This window comes from Miniopterus natalensis, chromosome 9 (genome assembly GCF_054644295.1).
Source record: "Miniopterus natalensis isolate mMinNat1 chromosome 9, mMinNat1.hap1, whole genome shotgun sequence".
Lineage (NCBI taxonomy): Eukaryota > Metazoa > Chordata > Mammalia > Chiroptera > Miniopteridae > Miniopterus > Miniopterus natalensis.
The window spans coordinates 43,194,917-43,218,542 of NC_142089.1; the positions used below are offsets into that span (position 1 = coordinate 43,194,917).

The following is a 23,626-nucleotide window of genomic DNA, read 5'->3' on the forward strand; positions in this document are numbered from 1 at the left end:
TTTCTGATTCCCTCTCCCACCCGCAACTCTCACCCCAAGCCAGCCTAGGCAGAACTAATTTCACAAAAGAAAATATGTATCCCCAAAATAATTCATGAGCATGCCAGTCATTCATCACTGTGGCTTGGCTTGGCTTGAGATGAACCAAACCAATCAAACATTTTTGCTCAAAAATTCAGAAGCCCAAAAAACTAAATAGTTGGTGGTGAACACTGAAAACAGAGAGTCATGAAGATTTAGGATTCCAGAACAGTTATTTTATGTCATGTTCAATTTCCTTAAACACTGAAAAATAAATCAAGAAAAGGGAGAGCCCAGCTGATGTTGCTCAGTGGTTGAGCGTTGACCCATGCACCAGAGGTCAAAGGTTCGATTCCAGTTAGGGCACACACCTAAGGTTGTGGGCACAATCCTCAGCAGGGGGTATGCAGGAGGCAGCTGATCAATGTTTCTCTCTCAATGATGTTTCTGTCTCTCTACCCTTCTCCCTTCCTCTCTCTCTCAAATCAATAAAAACATATATTTAAAAAAAAAACCAAAAAACTAGCAAAAGAATTGTTGCTTTCAACAAAGCAAGTTCTAGTAACATCCCTGGGATCAAAATATATTGAGATCAAAATAAAATTAAAAATATATATACATATATATATTGAGATCAAATGTTTATACCAACAACTACATTACACTATAGTACTATAACAGATGTTCATAATAATACATGTGGATCATTGGAAATGAAAGTCTTAAAAATTAATGAGCCTGTTTAAAAAAAATCAAGAGTATATGTTTTAAAAAAACTTTTAGCAAACACATCTAAAATTTTAAACTCTAGCACTCAAAAGGTTGCCAATCAGCCATCTGGAATCCTCACTTTTCAGGATTACTGGGAATCCAGACGACTAAGATTTTATGACATCTAGGAATAGCCTTATAAAGTAGATCCTTTAAATCACTTGTCTATGAGTTGTTTTTTAAAGAATAAACAAGTGTTAAATTTTTACAATCATCTATTATACAAAAGGCTAGACTTTGAGTTTTGGTATACAAAACAGTCCATGTTAAAGAATCTTGTAAGCCTTTGAATATTAAAAGTACTACAACACTTAGTCTTTTTTTTAAATATATCTTTATTGATTTCAGAGAGAGGAAAGGAGAGGGAGAGAGAGATATAGAAACATCAATGATGAGAGAGTCATTGATTGGCTGCCTCCTGCACACCCCCGACTGGGGATCAAGCCCCCAACCCGGGCATGTGCCCTGATTGGGAATCGAATCCCGATCACCTGGATCCTAGGTCGACGCTCAACCGCTGAGCCACACCCGGCCGGGCAATAAATCTTAATATATGAAAATAAGAGTCTCCTGAAATTATAAATACTTGCCTGACAGAATAACCAAGTATGAAAAAAACCCACAAAAACATAGTTTCACAAGGCATAAAGGTAAGTACAAGATTTCCACTAACTCTTTGAAAAACCTGCTGTAGAAACTGAGAAAAGATTTATTTTTAATATAGTGAATCCTAAGCTCAACGAGTAAATAAAATAATCAGGTTAATTTTTAAAACCTCAAAAGAAAAAATTCCCATGAAATTTTTAAAACTGACTATAACAAAAGTGGAGTTAAATGTAAAAACAGAAAATATTTACTAACCTTTATTTCCTAACATCACAGCAAGATGTAAAGGAGTGTTTCCTAAAATAAAATGAAAAATTAAATTAGTGTAAAAACAGGAAAATGTGTATTTTAAAGTGGTTTCAGCTCCTTCACAAATTTCACTGACAGATTTTAAGCAAAGCAAATGTGACTGCAAAATGACCCTGCATCAAATTTCAAGTTAAAGGATGCCATGGTTTCCAAACATAATGCATCCAACTCCTCTTCCCTCTGCCAACCCACCCCGACCCACTCCCCAAAATATACCCATTCTGCTGTAGGAATTTCTTCTCCAAACAGATTTCAAGCTTCCTTTGCTGCTAATTTCTCTATCATATCGTTCTTTGTTCATTCAGCAAACAATTTAAATACCTACTATGAACTCATTCTTGGGGACAAATATCAATAAGACTCAATCCTCAAGTTCTCAAAATTCTTCTGTTAGAGACTAATATGAAAATAAATCATTGTTATATTATTTACTAGAATAGAAGGGAGTGTAGCATGATAACAGAACACAGGGCAGAGCTCCTAATTTTGCCTATGCAGAGAGACTTAAATATTTAAGACAGACCACACTGAAAAGAGTCTTGAAGAATGTGTTAGAAAATTTGTAGACAAAATGCAACACTGACCAGTCTTCCCTGTAGCAAAAAAAAAAAAAAAAAAATTCCCCCAAATTACATTCAAATATATGAACAGTTTTTGGGAAATACACAAAAAATGTTTATTAGTGGGAATAAAAAGCTTGTAGGACAGCCCAGCCAGGCATGGCTCAGCAGTTGAGCATCGACCTATGATCCAGGAGATACCCGTTTGATTCTCAATCAGGGCACATCCAGAGTTGTGGACTCAATCTCCAGTGGGGACTTGCAGGGGACAGCTGATCAATGATTCTCATCATTGATGTTTCTCCCTCTCTCCCTCTCTCTCTCTCTCTCTCTCTCTCTCTCTCTCTCTCTCTCTCTCTCTCCCCCTTTCTGTCTCTGAAATCAATAAAGATATATATATATATATATATATATATATATATATATATATATATATATTTTAATTGTAGGACAATAGCAATTAATGAAATTGGAAAGATTAGCAAAATACAAACCAATGAGAACCTGTAGGCTACACTATAGAGTTCAGACTATATCCTATAGTTGATGTTATAGGATGACTAATTTAATTTCCAAATGATATCCCAAGTCACACTTACAGCCAAAAAAAACCTCTTGATTACAGAAATCAAAGCTTTAGTAATATTTTAAAATAAAGTTACTAATTAAAATTTATGTATATTCATTTTTAGATATTAGCATTTTTACAGAAGTCTCTACATGAAGAGGTTTTGCCAATAAAATGAGCTACACATGTATCAAGAAATCATATACAAGATAAAACAAGACTTGATTACTTTTCTAAGAAGTCTGTATATGATCTACCCTAATCTCATAGCTGGGCAAAACCTGCCAAGATGATTAACACACACACACACACACACACACACACACCTCTTTTGCTCAATAAAACCTGAAGAGAATGGGGAATTGTTGACAAAGACAGCAAGATAGTATTTTATGGAAAATTTACAAGACACAAATTCACTAAACTTAAATTGTATCTATAAATAATTTTACCAAAAAACAAACTGTATCACAGTAAATATCTTCGTCTTAGTCATTAGAAACAACAGAAATGGCAGACTTCAAGATATAATTCACATTCTGGTTTTCAGAAATAAAAATTTGAAGAACAAATTTCCATCAGTGACTAGGCAATATACTCCCCAGGTTTCACACCTCAGAATTCAACCTAGCTGAGATCTGGAAACCACTATGATACAATTGTTAATAATCATACATTGAAGCATGTCCCAGAAAAGACATGATTACCAAAGTCACTGGTATAAGCTATTTTCCAAAAAGACAAACTTCAATCTCCCCAAAATGTCACACAATTAGGGTGAGCTATCGTCTCAAAATGCTATGTCATAATGTTAGAAATACTTATATGGGTAATAATAAAAACAAGTCCAATGAAAAGGTATTTTGGTTTTAGAACAGCATTGTTGATGTATATAATTCAATATGGAATATGCAATAAAGAAAAGTATTTTTCGCTGCAGATATTTTTATATATGAAGTTATTAAAACTGATTCTCTCTTCCCATGTTGAAATCATATACCTACCTCATAAAGACACTACAGAAAAACTCTAAGAAAAAAAACCAAGCTATGTCAGTGAATTTTCTATTCCCCCACCCCTACCCCCACACCTGCAAAAAAAAAAAAGGTTAGGGACTTTCAAATGATTTTTCTTTATAAGGAATTCTCAGTAATACGCAATTTTTCTATTGACTAACATGTACAATTCAAACACTAAATGAAAATGCTTAACAACAATTTTAAATAGTCATCCAGTGATACCACATTAGGAATCATCTGTGGGTCAGTTCAGTAAACTATTCAGTGCCTTCAAAGATTTCAGCATATAAAAGGTTAAAAAAAAAAAAATTTTCACATATAAAAGATCCTGAATACCCAAAGCAATCTTAAGAGAGAACAAAGCTGGAGGCATCGTGCTCCCTGATTTCAAACTATATTACAAGGCTATGGTAATCAAAATAGTATGGCACTGGCACAAAAACAGTCACACAGATCAATGAGACATAACAGAGGGCCTAGAAATAAGCCTATGCATGTATGGTCAATTAATTTATGAAAAAAAGCCAAGAAGATACAATGGGAGAAAGGACAGTCTCTTCAATAAATGGTGGTGGGAAAATGGACAGCCACATGCAAAAGAATGAAACTGGATCACTATCTTACACAATACACAAAAATTAAAGTGGGTTAAAGACTTGAATATGAGACCTGACACCATAAAAGTCATAGAAGAAAACATCAGCAGTAAGTTCATTTTAATAATTTTAAAACAAATACCTGACCATGTTACACTTCTACTCAAAAGACAGGAAGCACCCCATATTTTCTCTTTGACATGGAATAAAAAGTTCTTGATATTTCCTTTCTTTCTTCTATTTTCTTCCTCACTCTACATCTCATCTGAACTGCATACAGTATTCTCTATTAAGCCACATTCTCATGCTTTTACACACATTTTGTTAATCCTTCATAATATGCCATCTGTCTGGCATATTAATAGTCACCTTTCAGGACCTAAACATCACCTCTTCAGTGAATCCTTCTCTGGTCCTAGGCAATAAGATGCCCTATGCTCTCCTCCAAAGCTCTCTATACCTATCTATTTATTGCAGCACTTGTCATACAAAACTCTACTTTTAATTTTGTGTAAACATCTCTCTCCTTCGTTAGATGTTAACCTCAGGATGACAAGATACATATTTTGTTCATTTATGTATAACAAATACTTTGCGTACACATGACATTCAAAAGTGTCAGTAAGCATTGGTGTATAAAGGCATAAGAAAAAGCTCTGCAGTTACAGAAACGCAGCAACTAAACTGCAACAGGTACTACCTTAGGCAAGGGTTGCAAACTCAAATGTTTCCATGATTAGATAATGTAATTGGAAAGGTTTGGGTGTTTTCTCCTAAATAGTTAGAAGAATATACTTGTAAAACCATCTAGCCCTGGAGTTTCCTTTGAGTGAACATTTTTATCATCAGGTCACTGTCTTTAATAATGACAAAGGTACTTATGTTTTCTAATTTCTGTATTCATTTTGAGAAATTAAAATTTTCCAGGATTCTGTCCGTGTCATTTAAATTGTTCTTTATTGGTATGCATTTTGCTAACAATATCCTTTTACATTAATAACCTCAGAATTAATATATAGATGCCCCACTTTCACGCATATTTGGCATTTGTGTGTTTTTGTCTTTTGATCAGTCTGAGGTTTATTAATTCTATGCACCTTTTTCAAGAACAAAGCTTTGGTATATTGCTAATGTTTATCAAATTCAATAATTTTTGCTCTTTTTATTATCTCCTTTCTTCTACTGTAGTTGGGTAAAATAAATTTAAATTGGAAAATTAAGCAAATTAAGTTGTTCTTTTTCAAAATTCTTGAAATGAATTCTTAGATGACTGATTTTTTGGCCTTTTTCCCAATATGTCTTTATCCTATTAATAATTTCTAGCTTAATTACAATGTGACCAGAGAACAGACAACATAATTTCAATCCTCTGAAACATGTTAGATTTGTTGTATGGCCAAATCTGGTCAATTTTTATAAATTCTTCCTCTATCTTGAAAAGAACATGTAACCTGCAGTTGTTGGATCCAGTTTTAATTCTGTTCATATTTTTCTTTATATTGACTTTATCTTTATTGTTGAGACCATTACAGATGTCCCCCGTTTAACCTCATTGATCCCCTCCACTCCACATCCACCCCACCCTCAGGCCCTCCCCACACCAATGTCCACATCCATGGGCCATGCCCATAAACATACAAGTTCCCTGATTAATCTCTCCCCAACCACACACACACCCCTCCTTCCCTCCAAGATCCCCTCAATTTATTTCAAGCTTCTATGTCTCTGGATCCACTTTGTTCATCAGTTTCTTTTATTATATTTCACATATAAGTGAGATCATTTGGTACTTGTCCTTCTCTGACTGGCTCATTTCCCTTAGCATAATACTCTCTAGTTCTCTCCATGCTGTGCCAAAGGCCGAAAGGTCCTTCCTCTTCACAGCTGCATAGTGCTCCACGGTGTAAATGTGCCACAGTTTTTTTATCCACTCATCTACTGATGGGTACTTGGGCTGTTTCCAAGATCTTAACTATTGTGAATTGCGCTGCTATGAACATAGGGGTATATAAGTTCTTTGCAATTGGTGCTTGGGGTTCCTTAGGATATATTCCTAGAAGTGCAATCACTGGGTCAAATGGCAGGTCAATTTTTAATCTTTTGAGGAACCTCCATACTGCTTTCCACAGTGGCTGCACCAGTCTGCATTCCCGCCAGGAGTGCACTAGGTGTCCTTTTCTCCACACCCTCGCCAGGACTTGTAGTCCGTTGACTTGTTGATGGAGCCCTTCTGACAGGTGTGAAGTGATACATCGTGATTTTAATCTGCATCTCTCTGATGATTAGTGACATTGGGCATTTTTTCATATGTCTCTTAGCCATTTGTGTGTCCTCTTTGGAGAAGTGTCTATTTAGGTCCACTGCCCATTTTTTAATCGGATTGTCTGTCTTCCTTTTGTTAAGTTGTATAAGTTCCTTATATATTTTGGATATTAACCCTTTATCCGATGTGTCATTGGCAAGTATGTTCTCCCATACAGTGGGCTCCCTTTTTGTTTTGTTGATGATTTCCTTTGTTGTGTAGAAGCTTTTTATTTTGATGCAGTCCCATTTGTTTATTTTCTCTTTACTGTCTTTTTGTCAGATTGTCATTATAGGAGAAATCTTAAAATCTCCCACTATAATTGGAGTTTTCTATGTCTTGTAGATCTAGCAATTTTTGCTTGATATATTTTCAAGTTATGTTATTAAGTATAAATCAAATCTTTATATTTTCTTGGTCCAATAAACTATTTTTCATTATGAAGCATCTCGACCTCAGGTGTTTTCTGCTTTTTAACCTATTGTGATGTTAATAAAACTATAACAACTTTTTTGGATTGATATTTATATGAAATATATATTTCACTCCTTTCATTTTCAACTATTATGTCATTACATTTCAGATGTGTTTCCAACTGCACGTAGTGAGGTATTTTATCATACAGTACAACAATAATTATCTTTTAACTGGAGCATTTAATCCAGTTTTACCTAGTATACTTACTAATATATTGGAGTTTAAATCTACCACCCTGTCTTATGTTTTCTATTTGCCCTGCCGGTTCTATGTTCCTTTTTCTCATCTTTGTTACTTTCTTCTAGATGATTACTTTCATCATTCCATTTTGTTTTTTTATCTATGAGATGAAAAATATATTTTTTTATTTCACTATTCTTTTCATTGTTATCCTAGAGATGCACTGTCTCTAGGATGTGGGTGGTCTACACTGACATGTGCCATCGTGAGACTTTGAAGACAGTATGAAAAACAAGAATATAAAAATATCTCAATAATGTTTTATACTGATCATAATGTTGAAATATTTTGGATATACTAGGTTAACTGTATTATTAAAATTAATTTTGTCTACTTTTTATTTTATGTGGCTTTTAAAAAATTTAGTTTAATATATGGCTTGTTGCACTTTATTTAGCTATTAGCACAGCTCTAGAGTTTCAATACACATCCTTGATTTATCAAAGTCTAATGTTAAATAGTACATTACCCCCATTCAGAGTTATGCAATTAACTTAGAAAACTAACTTCATTCCCTTTATCTAGGCTTTAATGCTGCTGTCATCTAGTCCCACATGGTTTTATTTTTACCTTATAGAATCAATATTCATTTAGATTTACTTACCATTTTTGTTGCTCTTCATTCCTTCCTACATCTCTAACCTCTCAACAGAATCATTTGTCTTCTATCTGCAATAAATCCTTCAGTATTGCTTTTAGTGATGGTCTGGTAAGTGAATTCTCAGATTTTTGTTTGTGAATGTCCATTCAACTTCAGATTTGAAGGATATTGTACTAAGGGTACAATTCTTTTTTTAAAAAAATATATCTTTATTGATTTCAGAGAGAGGAAAGGAGAGGGAGAGGGGGAGATAGAAACATCAATGATTTGAGAGTCATTGATCTGCTGCAGCCCGCAACCCGGGCATGTGCCCTGACCGGGAATCGAACCCCGATCGCCTGGATCCTAGGTCGACGCTCAACCGCTGAGCCATGCCTGGCCGGGCAAGGGTACAATTCTTGATAGGCTGTTACTTTCTTGAGCATTCTGTTTGGCCCTATGGTTTCCTCTTTGTTGAGAGGCTAGCTACAGGACTTTCTACTGCTCCTTTGAAAGTAATGTGACCTTTTTTCCCCCAGACATTTCACTCCAATGTGGATTCCTTTCTTTTAAGTCTGCTTCGGTTGGATCTCTGAATTGGTGTCTTTCAGCAATTTTAGAAAATACTCAGCAATTATCTTTCCAAATATAGCTTTAGACCCATCTTTATCTCCTCTCCTGGGGTTCAATTAATGTAGAAGTTCTCCGACAATTTTTTTTTTTTAAATTCTTTCTCTGTCTTCTTCAGGATCTAAACTGTGATTTCAGTTATATTTTCCATTTAAGAATTTCTACTTGGTTCTTTTTTAAATATGTGATTTAAATTTTTATAGTTTCCACTTCTCCAATAAAGCATGTAAATTTGTCTCTTACCCCCAAGAACATAATGAGGCTCTGATGGGTCTGTTTCTCTTACTGTTTCTCCCTTGTTTTCATTCATGTTGCTCAGCTTCTAAGTTATCATGCTGATCATCTTTAATTATACACTGGATATGATATTTAATAAACTCTTTCTATAAAAGCCTAAGAAACAAATCCTCCAGAGACTTACATCTGCTTGGGGTACTAGACTACAGGATCAAATAATTCCAGCTTTTTTGCAGAAATTGACATGCTAATCCTAAAATTCATATAAAAATCCAAGGGACCCAGATATCTAAAGCAATCTTAAAAAAAAAAAAAGTTGAAGGACTCACACTTCCCAATTTCAAAACTTGCTATAAATGCACAGTAATTGATACAGTATGTACTTGCATAAAGATATATGTATACACATCAATAGATTCAAATAGATCATAGACCTAAATGTAAGAGCTAAAACTATAAAACTGTTAGAAAATAAAACAAAGGAGTATATCCTTGTGACCTTGGATTAGGTAATGATTTCTCAAATACACCAAAAGTACAGCCACAAAAAAATAAATAAATTGAACATCAAAATTAAAATGTTTTGTGTTGCAAAGGATGACACCAAGAAAGTGAAGAGACAACCCAGAGAGGAAGAAAATACTTTGCAAGTCATATATTTGTACCCAGAATGTATAAAAAACTCTTCAACTAAATAATAATTTTTAAAAAAATTAAGGTAGGAAAGGCCCTGGCTGGTGTGGCTCAGTTGGCTGGAGCATCGTCCTATACACCAAAAGGTGGTGGGTTCAATTCCCTATTGGGGCACATACCCAGGTTGTGGGTTCGATCCCTAGTCTGGGCATGGGAAAGAAGAAACCAAATGATATTTCTCTTTCACACTGATGTTTCTTTCTCTCCCTCCCTCTCTCTCTCTGTCCCTCCCTTTTTCTCTCTCCCCCTTCCTCTCTCTAAAATCAATTTAAAAATGATTTAAACATGGAGTCTGCATAGCCATTTCTCTGAAGATATACACATGGCGAATAAAAGCACATGAAATGATGCTTAAAATCATTAGCCATTAAGGAAATATATCTCAAAATTACAATGCAATACTACTTTGTAATTATTAGGATGCCTATAATAAAAAAGACAGATAATAAGTGTCAACAAGGAGGAGATATTGGAATCCTCAAGCACTACTGTTGGGAAAGTAAAATAGCACAGCCACTTTAAACAGTTTGGCAATTCCTCAAAATAGTAGATATAGAGTTACCATATGACCCACCAAGAGGTATATACCTAAGAAAATAAAAACATGTACACACAAAAACTTATATACAAGTACTCACAGCAGCATCATTCATAATGGGCAAAAAGTAGAAACAACTCAAATGTCCATTAATTAATTAATGTATAAATATAATGAGATACACCCATGCAATAAAATATTATTCAGCAATAAAAAGGAATGAAATACACTGGTACATGCTACAACATTAATGAACCCTGAAAACAATGTGCTAAATGGAAAAAAAAGCCAATCACAAAGACCACATATTGTGTAACTGCATTTATATGAAATATCTAGACAATCAAATCTACGAAGGGTTTTGTGTCATATTATATTGCTTCCAGGATAGAACACCTGTTAGTCCTCAATATAATTTCTGTATATAATCACATTAGATTACTGTTAATAAAAATTTCTCTCATAATCTAGTTTACTTGATTGTAGTGGCATTATTGTATTTTAACGAGTCAGAAGAGTTCATAGGTTTTGTTATTTCTACAACATTTTACCCAGAAGTAAAATCCATTTTCATTCAGTAAATATTTACTGAGCACTACTATGTGGTAGACACAGTGCTAGACATTAAGAGATTCAACCATTAACAAGCTAAAAATAATTCCTGCTCTCTGGGAGCTTATATTCATAAAAGAGAGTAAGAGAAAAATAAAACAAATAGATTGTGATAGGTGTTAAGAAAAATAACAAAGGATAGGACTGAAAATAATAGAGAGAGACATACTTTTTGATACTTTGGTCAGGAAAATCTCTATAAAAAGATAATGTTTAAAATGAGATCTGCCCTGGCTGATGTGGCTCAGTTGGTTGGGCATCGTCCCATGCATCGAAAGGTTGCTGGTTCCATTCCCGATCAGGGCACATGCCAGGGTTGCAGGCTCGATCCCTGGTAAGGTATGCAGGAGGCAGCCAAGTGATGTTTCACTCTCACCCAAATGTTTCTTTTCTCTCTTTCCCTCTCCCACGCTCTCTAAAAATCAGTAAAAATATATTTTTTAAATGAGATCTAAAAGATAAGTAGGAACTAAGAAATCAAAGAATGAGAAGAAAAACATTCCAGACAGAGGCCAGAAATAACCTGTCAGATTCAAGGAACTGAAAGAAAACAAGGCCAGAACATAGAAAAATTGACAGGTTTGTACAAGATTATATCAGAGAAGTAGGCAAGGCCAAATCATGCAGGGCCTTGTAACTATGATAAAAAATACAAGCTTTTAAGTGGAGAAGGCATTAAAAAATCTTGAGCAGGGGCACTGCTTTTCAGAGAGAGTGAAAGGGTTTGAGAGAGAAAGAGAGACAGAGAGAGAGAGGGACAGAAGAAACATCAATGTGAGAGAGGCACATCGATTGGTTGCCTCCCGCATGCGCTGCCCCTGGGCCAGGGAAGAGCCTGCAACCGAGGTACCGTGCCCTTGGCAGGAACCAAACCCAAGACCCTTCAGTCCGCGGGCTGACGCCCTAACCACTGAGCCAAACTGGCTAGGGCAAAAGTGGTGTTATTTTAAATTCTTTATTTAAAAATTAAAATAGCTGGTGTGGCTTAGTTGGTTGAGTATCATCCCATTCATTGAAAGGTCACTGGTTCGATTCCCAGTCAGGGCACGTGTCCAGGTTGTGGGCTCTCCATCCCAGGTCAGAATGCATGCAGGAGGCAACCGATCAATGTTTCTCTCTCACAAAGATGTTTCTCTCTTTCTTTTCTCTCTCTCTCTCTCCCCCTTCCCTTCTTCCCTCTAAAAAGTCAATTAAAACGTATAAAACCTTTTTAAATTAAAATAAATTTCTTTAATGGCTGGCTTAAAGATTTTTATTACTGTTTCTGCATTCAGTTGGTATAAATGTTGTTTTGGTTTGCAGTATATAAAGAAATCCAGATTCAGAATATATGCAATTGAAAAAAGAAGTATTTTGATAGCCTTTTCCAATAATTGGGTATATTCTTTGACACTACAAAACTCTTAGTAAATGGTTATGTCTTAAAGGTTAGTTGCAATATGAAATTTAAAACCACATCAATAACTTTTTGTACTGTGTTTGTTAAATTGAAATCCATTGGTTTCTCTTGTATTTTAAATAGATCTTTTACCGATATATGATTTTGTAACATCATGCACTGATCATCTGAAAAATACTGGTTGACTGAGTTACGCAGATCTTCTAAATGTTAACCATTTTACTATACAAAATTTTAAAAATTACTGCCTGGCCGGGCGTGGCTCAGCGGTTAAGCATCGACCTAGGTTCCAGGTGATCAGGGTTCGATTCTGGGTCAGGGCACTTGCCCGGGTTGCGGGCTACGCAGCCAATCGATGACTCTCCCATCACTGATGTTTCTATCTCTCTCTCCCTCTCCTTTCCTCTCTCTGAAATCAATAAAAGATATATAAAAAATAAATAAATAAAAATTACAATTGGTAGTATCACCAATCTAATCAGTACAGTCTTTAAATACTGGGAAACTGTAAAGCTTAAAGTGAGAAATCTTTTCCAAATACTAATTTTTGTTTCAAAGTTTGACTTTCTTCACTGGCAATAAATACTGTCGATTGTTTTCCTTGAAGTCACAGGCTCACTTCAGTTATTTTCCAAAAAATGTCTGCCAAATATCCAAATTGAAATAACCATTGTTTGTCTGTAAACTGGATTTTTTTTCCAAGTAAAAAGGGGGTTCTGTGACAAAAGCAGCTAGTTTGGCTTACAACTCAAGCAACTATACAACTGTTTTCCCTTATTTTCTCTTTAGTATGCAGAACAACATCATGCATAATCCATATTATGTTAAAGAAAATCAAAAAGATATGTACTTGAGATTAAGACAATAAAATTAATAATTTCTACAGCTTCATCAAAGACATTAAGAAAAATGGCCTTTTTAATTAAAACTGCATGTCTACTGGCAGGCTGGTGCCTTGATGCATGCTAAGGTTCTAACAATTTTATCCACTACTGCTTTTGTACCATGAGCAAAAAACGTCAGCACAGAGAGAAAGGCAAGCGATGGCTGTGTATTATCACAAAAACAGTTTTGACTTGATGTGCCCCCTAACTTGGGAGCAAAGCAGGAAATTACAAGTACTAGAACCAACATAGCTCCAGCCTCTACAGACACCTTCAAGTCTCATCCAAGCAAGGAGTAAGGGAGAATTTCTGCATTTTCTCTTATAAGTGTTACTATACTATATACTAAATAAAACTCAGACATGTGCATGTTACATCCAGTCTGTCTTCAACTCCTAACCAGCTCTATCTACCTTCTATTTCCAGAGCTACTCTCCCTTACTAAAATAGCATAAGTTGACCCGTGCCCATCCAAGTTTTTGCTTCAGAGAACAGCCAGAGTTTTACTCCTCTACTCAAAATCCTCAAATTGCTTCCTATGTTGCTTAGATAAAAGCCAAAATCTTTAACAACGGTCTACAAAGTTCCCCCAGCACCTCTCAACCTCCTATCTCCTTCCACTCTACTCCTTGTTCCAGCCACACTGGCCTTCTCCCTATTCCCTGAACACGGTACCTTTCTCTGCATTTGCTGTTCTCTGCCTGAAACTGTTCTGCCAGATATCTGCTCCTTAACTTTTTTTAGATAACTGCTAAAATTTATTTTATCACTGATGTCTTCCCTGAACCTGACTTCAATGAAATACTTACTATCTCCCCTCTCCTCTCTATTCTCCTCATCCTGCTTTATTTTACTCTATATTTATCATGACCATAAATTTCTTGGTTTGTTTATTATTTACCTTTCCCCCTTTAAAATGTAAGCTCTAGGAGGGCAGGAACTTTGTTTTGTTCACTGCTATAAACCAGACCTAAAACAATGTTTATCACATATTGTGAGCTCAGTATATGTTACATGAGGGAATAAATGAACAAAGAAAAGGGAAAAAATGACAAAGAACCATTAGAATAGTGTTAAAACCTGTTTTCACTCTCCAAAACACATTTCACCCCAGGACAAAGCAGGTCTCCACAAGAAAGTCAACCAAAGGATATATACACATAAGAGAATATGCAAGACTGCACCCATGCTTTTATATAATTCAGTACAGTGCTGAGTAAGAGGGAGCATGCATTAACATGCCTGATAGATATCTACCACCAAGAATCCAAACGCACTGAACTCAGTTACACCAGTAGCAAACTACAGATGACTTGATCAGCCAAATAGACCTCATCTTGTAGCAAACTAACAGGCAGTATAAATTCAAGTATCAGATAAAACCTCAAGTGAAGTCCTGAATCCAAACCTCAAAAACAAGAAATGTCTTCTGTTGTAAGGTACTTAATACCAAAAGTGAGAGCAAGATGTTGCTATTAATGGGTATTACTATTATACGAGCCTTCGAAGTAAAATATTTTCAAATGCAGTCTCCCATTTGAGACTGTAATGTCCCAATACATTATTACATCTACCTATTTCAGTAGTTTAGTAAATAGTATAATTTCATAAAAACCAGTTTGTAGAGAAGCATGGTCTCAACCTCAGATCTGCTTCCTAGTGTAGAGATGGCCTTCTCATTTTGCTGATAATCTTCAGGATTTCAATAAGAGTAACAGGCTCAACAATAGATGAAATGCAACTAAATCACACAATTAAACCTCACATATCCCAACACCACCATTCACAATCTTCAGTTAGAAAAAAGGACCTTTTCTTTTTTTCCTAACCCGATTTTACATGCTTCAGTCTTGCTCTAAATCTGATTCTTCCAAATCACCTCCAATGAAATAAATGGTATATATATGAACAGGAACATAGTGTCTGTCTACCTAGCCCCCACCCAATTTTTGAGAAACAACATTCGTTTTCTAGAACCCAAAGCATCCTGACAATTACACTGTACTCTGCATTAGATTCCTATGACTTAATAGTGACATTAACTTGGGGCAAACATACTCAATTCTCCAATGAGACTCCAGATTTCTTCTGCCTCACAGAGGATGCCCAGGACACATCACTCATTTCTGCTTCCTTTTTTCCCCAGAGTGGAGGGTCAGAATTCCAACTCCTATGGTAGCTCAGTGTAGGAAATAGGAGAAAAGGATTCCCCCCTCTCTCTTCTGAGGTAGCTCTGCAGATGTGTTCATATCACAATTCTAAGCGGTAGGTCACATTCTATAGTGCTAATGATGACGCTATCAGGAAACAGAACCACTTAACCCATGGACAGTCCTACTCTGCTGGAGGTGCACATGAGGGAAGAGGTGAAAGGTAGAAGGTCATATCCATATAGTCATTAAGATCAACTGAATCAACCCAATAGATGAACAGAGTGACAGGATTCAGCACATCACCCTCATATCCAGTGAAGGCGTGTAACACTTTAATGGATTATCTTGGGTCTCCAGAACCATTCCAAGGAAAAACAAGGTCTGCTTTTCAAAAACAAAGTTCAGAAAAGACTACAAAACATGAGGAGAAGAGATATACAACTACTAATGATCTTTTATTTTAATATGTTTTTCTTGATTTTTTAAGAAAGAGAGGAAGGGAGAGGGAGAGACAGAAACATCAATTGGCTGCCTCCTGCACGCCCCCTACTGGGGGTCAAGCCCAAAACACGGGCATGTGCCCTGACCAGGAATCGAACCAGCGACCTCTTAGTTCATGGGTCCACACTCGACCACTGAGCCACACTGGCCGGGCTACTAGTGTTCTTTTAAAGATGTGCTATCATAACCCTCCAGGCTAAAACTTCACCTGAGGCTTAATTCAAGATTTTTGCCATGCAAAGTTTAGCTTTACAGTTATTTCTTCTCATACAGACATATTATGCATTATTCTCTTGCATCACCTACTATAAAGATTTTAGTGACAAAAACAGAGAAAATAATATCAAAAGGGAATTTAAAGACTTATAGAGAATAAGTCAGAATAAATATACCATATGAACACCAAATAGATTTGCCTCAATTCTCAGCTACACATTAATCATTTCCTTATCACTTCAATGAGTTACTTGCATTGGCAGGAATACTCTAAATTGAATTTTAAATTTGAAATCTATAATCACTGTGTGAAATAGCTTCAAGATGATTACACTACAACTCAGTAAAAATAAAAATTAACTGTGTATAGAGAAAATGGCTTATCGCATGCCAGGCAATGTAATTAAAGGCAGTAGAAACTGCCAGACCTCTCAGAATAGATCAGAAATTGTTCATCAACTAGAAAAGGCTGGTTTGAGCAATTTATATATCAATGACTTTCATTTTTGACACCTAAAAGCTTCTGACTAATGGCCAAGAGAAGGTGCTTAACTTCTAAGGATATGTAACTCAATTAAGAAAAAAGTAAAATTACATGTTTAACAAATAGGAAGTGCAGTCAAAATCAAGAAAGTCTTCCATATGCTTCACAGTCTCAATTCTAAACGTGAAAAAGAAAATCATGATGCTTTGTTTAACTACCAATGGCTAAAAGTTATTCAGGAAAATCTAATACTCAATGCGAAAAATAGCTGAGACTTTAACTTTAATTCTATGCTAAAGAAAAAAATGGTATATAACTAAAGATATATCAAAGATATAAAATTTAATAAATGTGAATACATTTAATGTAATGGGTCTTTTTACCCACCAAAAAAAGCTGTTACTAAATATACAATGAGTCACAATCATTTGGCATATCTGAACACAGTATATATATATGATATTATGGCTGTTACTGTATTTAACTTACATTTCAAGAGATTTGTTTACATCCAAATACAGTAGTCCTCAAAATAATTGATAGCTCAAAAAAAGCAATTCATACTCAACCAACAATTTACCACAAAAGAAAAGGCTCTATCCTTGCTCCTATTCAATTTAACAATAAAAAAGGAAGAATTAAAAAAACCAGAGTTTCACTAAAAGAAGATGATTAAAATTTTCATTTACTTTTTTAACACACACATAGCATGTACTGTGTTTCAGGGTCCACTCTAAGCACTTCGTAAACAATGTAATATGAAGAATGGATCCAGAAGTTAGGAATGTTTACCTGATGATAAGGAGAACATGATAGCTCTTGTCAAATATCTAAATGACTATCATGTGAACAAGGTAGCCCATTTATCTGTGCCATTAAATAAAAAAGACACAAAACAAACAAGAGTGAGAGATTTGGGCTCGGTAGAAAAACTATGAGCGCTCTCCAATAGCAGAATCTCTCTACACGCCTACTATAACCATTAAATGGGAAAATATATATTAAAACACTTTGCTGTAAACTGCCACATACACATTAGAATTGACTTCTTTGCAATATATCTTTTCTATTTATCAACAGAAATATTTATAAAGAGGTTGATCATGGGCTTTGGAGTCCTAGCTATTAGTGCATTTCTCATCTTTGCAACTTACCCTAAGTATGCAACTTTAGGAAAGTTTTCTTTAAAATAAGGATGAAACTATCTGCTTTGCAGGTTATTGTGAGAATTAAATATGATAATGTGTATAAACACTCAGCATAGTGCTGACACACTCAATAAATTCTATCTATGATGCTATGATGATGATGACCACCATCATCATCTCATCATTATAATGTGGAAGGAATCTCTACAGTGAATATAAAACTATGTGATATGGCATGGTATGACTGTATGGCTCTGCTATGCACTGGTATGAGTGTACCATTCTGCTATGCACCTGTCATGTTACAACAATCCAAATATAATATATAGCTTGTTTCTGTCTGGGTGACTTAAAGAAGCATTTATCTTTTGTAATTTGAAAGGGAAAATATTCTAAAAAATCTAAATGAAGTATCCAGGTTACTAAAAATCAAGAGTAAAAGTAACAAAATATAATGAGGAAATGATGCAGCTATAGAGGAAAAGGGGATTAAAGAAGTACCATATTAAATATAAGCTACTCTTCCTAGGAACCGTGACTGCAGGACATGAGAATGTATACTGAAGGAAAAAAAAACAATTAAACATTCCACAGGTATGCAAATCACTGGTTACATCCATCAGAAACATCAACAAATATAAGGGTAGCTAAGCACAATGCAAACATTTGGTATATCAAGGCAACTTAAAAAGTAAATTTCAGTGGGCTAAGGGCAAGCGTTTAGGGGTATTTAGGATTCCAATTACTTTGAAAAGAATTTGTATTTTAACAAACCAGCTTCTAAATGTTGCATTATAGAATATGGAAGCCCAATAATCTTGCAATTCAGTACCATTTGTGATCAATGAAGAAAATCAGTTCTAACATACCATACTATTGTACTTAGTCATATTCATCTACCTCTTATTTAAAAAGGAATTAACTCTAAGAAGGAATCTTTCTTTCAAAGGCAATGGCCATAAAATAAAACAACTACTATGAAGACCAAATCTGAAAACCTTCTTAATAATTGACTAGTGACCCATAGCTACAACACTTCTCCCACTAGCAACTCTTTCCCAAAGAGTAAATTATAATTACAATCAACAAGCAATATTATTATGCTAATTGCAACAATAGTAAAATAATTAAATAAATTATATGTAGGAATGAAAAAATGGGTGCAGTTTCCAGGTATTTGATTTATGATAAATGACAGGTAGTGATATTATTACAATATCACTAAATTCAGAATTCAAGTGCAGTTGTTGAAAAACAACCAACAGAAATCTTACTTCAGCTCAATTTTTGCCCTAATTTTAGGTAAGAAGCCTAGAGTCCAATGGAATTGACAGCTTATTCCACAGGCAAGTATTTTATCAATGTATTATATTATTTTGAGCAGAGTTCAGTGTGTTCTAACTGAATGTATGCAACAGTCATGTTCAGTTAAAAGCAAAGTGAGCATCATTTGCCACCTACCCAGTTAAAATGGTCTATTTATGAAATGTTGAAAATATCAGTGTTTACATTCATTTTCATTAATAAATTTACTTTGCTTAGAGGTCAACTCAATCACATTGTTTTTAGAACTTAAAAAAACTGGGGGGGAAAATCAGCTGACAAGTCAAGAAGTCAAAAAGTAGAAATAAAGCCTTTGAATAACAAATGATACTACATTTTGTCATATTGGCTTTGATGAAGTTACTATGAAAAACGACAGTAATATTTTTAGTCACAGTCATCAAGAGGAAACATTAATATTAGCAATTGCCTATTTTAAACACGCAAAAACCTCAAAACTCCACTCCAACAAAATGTTAGCTACTCAGAAGTCACTTTACTTGCTCTAAGTTATCAACTGCCAAGAAATTTAAACTGTGTGGCTTTCAAAAATCAAAGCATTCTATAGTCCATCTTAAATGCAAAGTGCAGATACTTTGTATCAAACTAAGTTTCCTAAAAGCAGAAAAACAACAACAAAGAAACAACAACCTGGCAGGTAGGAATCACGACCAGTTTCAGTCAAGCTGGGGTCTGAACCTCCCAACTTGGTCAGGAAGGTAGCTGAGCAATATATATAAGTCCAAATTCAAGATCCCAAGGTGGGAGATGGGGAGAGAAAGCAAAGAAACATAGTTCCATAAACAAAGGAAGAAAGCCAGGGTGGATGAGAGGCAACCTAAAATTTCTCATAATCAAGAATCAACACACATTGAAGGCCTGTCTCAAAGACAAGCAAAACGGCTTCTTACAGGAAACTTTGAAGCGGGCAAAGAGGAAACATTCCTTTGCACCCACAAGAACCAATCCCCTGACCACCGGCATGCTATTACTGAATCCGTCAAGATTTACGGGCATTTGGCCCGGATGGTGAGCAAAGGAAAGCAGGGTCTGTTAGAGGAGAGCCTAGGACTGGAAAGGCCTGGGGAGGCACACCCTAGGATCGGGAAGAAGAGGTGGAGAGGGGCGAGCACTCCTCACCGTGATTATCTTTCTGCCCGATATTGTGCGTGCGGATGAGAGAGGACAGTCTCCTTACATCCCCCTTGAAGACGCACTCGTGCACTGGGTAGTGTGCCGGGCAAATGCCTCCGTCTGCGGCGACAGCAACGGGGCCGGTGCCCGCTAGAAGAGTCTGGGACTGGGAGGCGGTGGAAACCGAGGAGTTATGCAGCGGCAGGGCCGGCGCGCCTGGGGGATTGGAGGAGGCCGGAGCTGTCTTCAGCTGGAGCCGGTGATGATGGTTACTGAAGATCTTATGACAGGCTTTGCCGCCCTTGCCGCCGCCGCCGGTGCCGACCCTGCCTCCAGTAAAGGTGCCGCCGAGGGCAGCCGCCGCTTCTTCATCCCCAGGCTCCAGCAGGTCCCCCTCCTCTTTGCTGGGCTTGTGGTCCCTCCGCAGTGAGCGGATCTTCTCTCCGGTCATCGCCGCCAGGGGCAGAGAGGGGTCCGGGGGGCTCACCGCCGGCGACGGAGCAGGCGCTGCGGCGGCACAAGACGATTAGAGCGGTGGCCGGGCGCCTCCGGCGCAGCATGAACTCCTGGCGAGCCCCCGAACCCGGGACAAACGCATCTCCCGGGGGAAGAAGAGCAGGCTCTCGCCTAGGTACGAAAGAGCGCGCGCTCGCTGGGGGGAGCTAGTGCTCAGGGACCCACGACGCCACGATCCCGGTGCCCGCCGCCGCCGCCGCCACAGCCTCCGCTGCCTCAGCCCGAAAAACAGGGCACTGCCATCTTCCTCCGGCTTCTCTCGCGAGAGCTCCCCCGGGAGGGAGAAGAAAGGAAACACCGCGATAGGTGAGCGGCCCGCTCCCTCCCCCGCTCTGTCTATTCCCGGAGCGAGGCGGAGCGCCGACGCCTGCCGCGCCCCGTGATTCCGCCTCCAGCTGGGGTTTCCGAGCCAGAAGACGGGGAGCCGCACCCGCTGTGGCCGCGGAGGTTTGATGCATCTAATTAACAGTGACCGAAAGCCTCCGACCTGTAGGCTTCCCGCAGAGGGCAGAGCGACGCCCCCGCACACAGGATGTGATGTCACCGAGATGCACGGGACGTCCAGTCAATCAACGTTCGCTGAGCGGCTACTTCGCGCCGGGCGCGGGGCTAGTAGGTGTTTAAAACGCCGGCCCTGGCTCGAAGGAGCTCAGCGGAGGAAGGAAGATAGACAACTGGGTTTCATATTTAACTGCACGAGGAATGAAGTGGATGCGGGGAGCTAAGTTGCACACACAAAAAAGGAGAGGAACATTTTAGGGTTGGAGTGTCAGAAAAGTCACCATACGAGAGCTTAGGGGCTGACCTTGGAAAACAGGCTGTTCAGCAGACGGGGAGACGGAAGGTCACGCAAATATTTGTCGATGAATCAATTTCGGGCACGCGTCAGAGTGTGCGTGGGCCGTGGACGAAGGAGGGTGGCAAATATGATTGTGTAACTGGAAGCCCTGGCTCATCGTGGGCTGTCTCGACTCAGCGTGAAATTCTAAAGGAAGGTAAGCCTGACGTCCATAAAGCTTTGACCAAATAACTCAAGCTGTGGGGAACCGGAGTGGAGGGAAGTTAGCAAAATGTCCTAAAGATCTTACTCATTTCTCTCTCCAAAGCCCCGTTTCCTCCGACAGCTGCTGCTCTCAAATCTCTTCTGTCTGCATTTTTATTACCACCTCCCCCCCCCCCCCGGAAAAAAACCCCCTCTGTGGGAACTGGCCTCTCTTCCTGCCCCCTGCCACTCAGGCTTTCACCTCCCATCTTCTTTTAAATCTATTCAAATCAGTTTTTCTTCCCTTCTTCCTTTTTTTAAATTTTTTTTAAATTTTTTTGGTGGGGCGTGGCGTGGAGTTTCTGCTAATGACGTTCAAGCATTGCCCAATTAGCACCTCAAAGGATCCTACTCGGAACACACACACACGCACACACACACGCACACGCACGAATATTTTGTTCTTCAACAATAGCCAATATTTATTGTTAACTCCAGACCAGGCAGTATGCTTGGCACTTTATATATTATCTCCTTGTGATAAGTATTATTTTTAATCTTCACTTGATAGTTGAAAAAACTCAGTGCCTCAAAGCTGGAATGCAACACAGTCAAGTATGATTCCAGGGCTAGAGAAATAAGAAAGGATCAGGTCATGTAGGACTCTGTCATCTTAAACATTTAGACTTATCCTAAAAGAAATGGGTAGCCATTTAGGGATGGTAAACGGGAACAGCATGATGAAATCTGCCTTTTAGAAAAGCCATTCACTCACTCATACTTTAGAAAAGTATGTATTGAGAATAGATTACAAGGGGGCTACTCTAGAAACAGGGAAACAGAATAATAATAATAAAATATAATAATATGTTAATATTTGAATACAAAAGTCTGGACAATATATAAATCACACAGGGTGAACAGTCATTATTTGTGGAAGATGGAATTGTTAAATCATATATTCCCTGCATTGCTTGAATTTCTTTTTACAAAGTATTACATTTTTATTAATCAGAAAAATAATAAATTAATTTTTAAAGAAGTAATGACAGATTATGAGAGTATGAGCCAAGTTAGTCTATCTACCATTATATCCATAAAGTATTACTGGATCCAGAATTTTTAAGTACCTTATTAGTAGTTGCCTCTCTTGGACAAGTGTGGAAACTCCTAAGCATCCTCCCCAAAAAATCGAACACTATAGACATCAAAAATAATACTCAGCTCTTACTTTTAAGAGGTCCACAGTGTAATAGGGGAAATGATATTGTGAAAAAATACAAGAATTGAAATTATGTGAGATTCTGATATAATACAGAAGAGAATATTATTCGTTATATCTGGAGGAAATGAAAATCAGATGAGCAGGAAATCTTTCAGGAAAAGGTAATGTCCGGACTAGGTTTTAAAGAATATACAGGGCCCGGCCCACATGGCTCAGCAGTTGAGCATTAACCTATGATCCAGGAGATTGAGGTTCGATTCCCGATGAGGGCACATGCCCAGGGTTTAGGGCTTGATCCCCAGTAGGGAGCGTGCAGGAGGCAGCCAGTCAATGACTCTCTCATCATTGATGTTTCTATCTCTCTCCCTCTCTCTGAAATCAATAAAGACATATTAAATATATGTATCGATATAGATATATCTATAGGAGTTGGTCAGTTGGGCAAGGGAAAAAGATATTATAGATAATAATAGCTATCATTTATTGAGAGCTTCCCATGTATCAGGCCAGACAAGTTTCAATAACTGTTGATTTAATCCCCACAAGTCTATGGGGTACTTAGTATCCCCATTTTACAGATGAGGCAGCTGAGGCACAGAAAGCAGCCATTCAGCTGATGAGTAGAGGTAAAGAGAATAGTATGTATAAATATAGCATGATATCGAGAATCACTGGAGCATAGTATGTGATGGGAAAAGTGATGGTAAATGAGACTAGAAAGAAAAAAGGAAAGGGTGGGCTAGATTATAAAAAGCAACTGTATGAAAAAAACTTGGACTATATATGCTAGTGTGAGAGAGGAACAAACTTTCCTCTGCCCTCAAGGTTCTTCTGGCTGGTCTAATAATCAAATAGACATGAGACAAATTAGCAAGAGAAAATAACCATATTTAATACCTACA

General features: G+C 37.3%; 1 protein-coding gene across 2 annotated transcripts in view; it reads right to left on the reverse strand.

Moving 5' to 3' along the window:
• ANKRD13C (ankyrin repeat domain 13C) overlaps window positions 1–20,969 on the reverse strand; it is a 61,395-nt gene extending 40,426 nt beyond the window's left edge. Inside the window, exons 1-2 of one of the 2 annotated variants that reach the window (XM_016216791.2) lie at window positions 20,008–20,967; window positions 1,654–1,695 (exon numbers count right to left, since the gene is read on the reverse strand). In XM_016216791.2, the coding sequence (XP_016072277.2) occupies window positions 1,654–1,695; window positions 20,008–20,452 (487 nt within the window). In that variant the 5' untranslated portion in view covers window positions 20,453–20,967. Of the gene's footprint in view, window positions 1–1,653; window positions 1,696–20,007 lie in introns of both variants that reach the window. The other variant, XM_016216793.2, reaches the window with a different exon arrangement.
• Window positions 20,970–23,626: the final 2,657 nt, after the last annotated feature.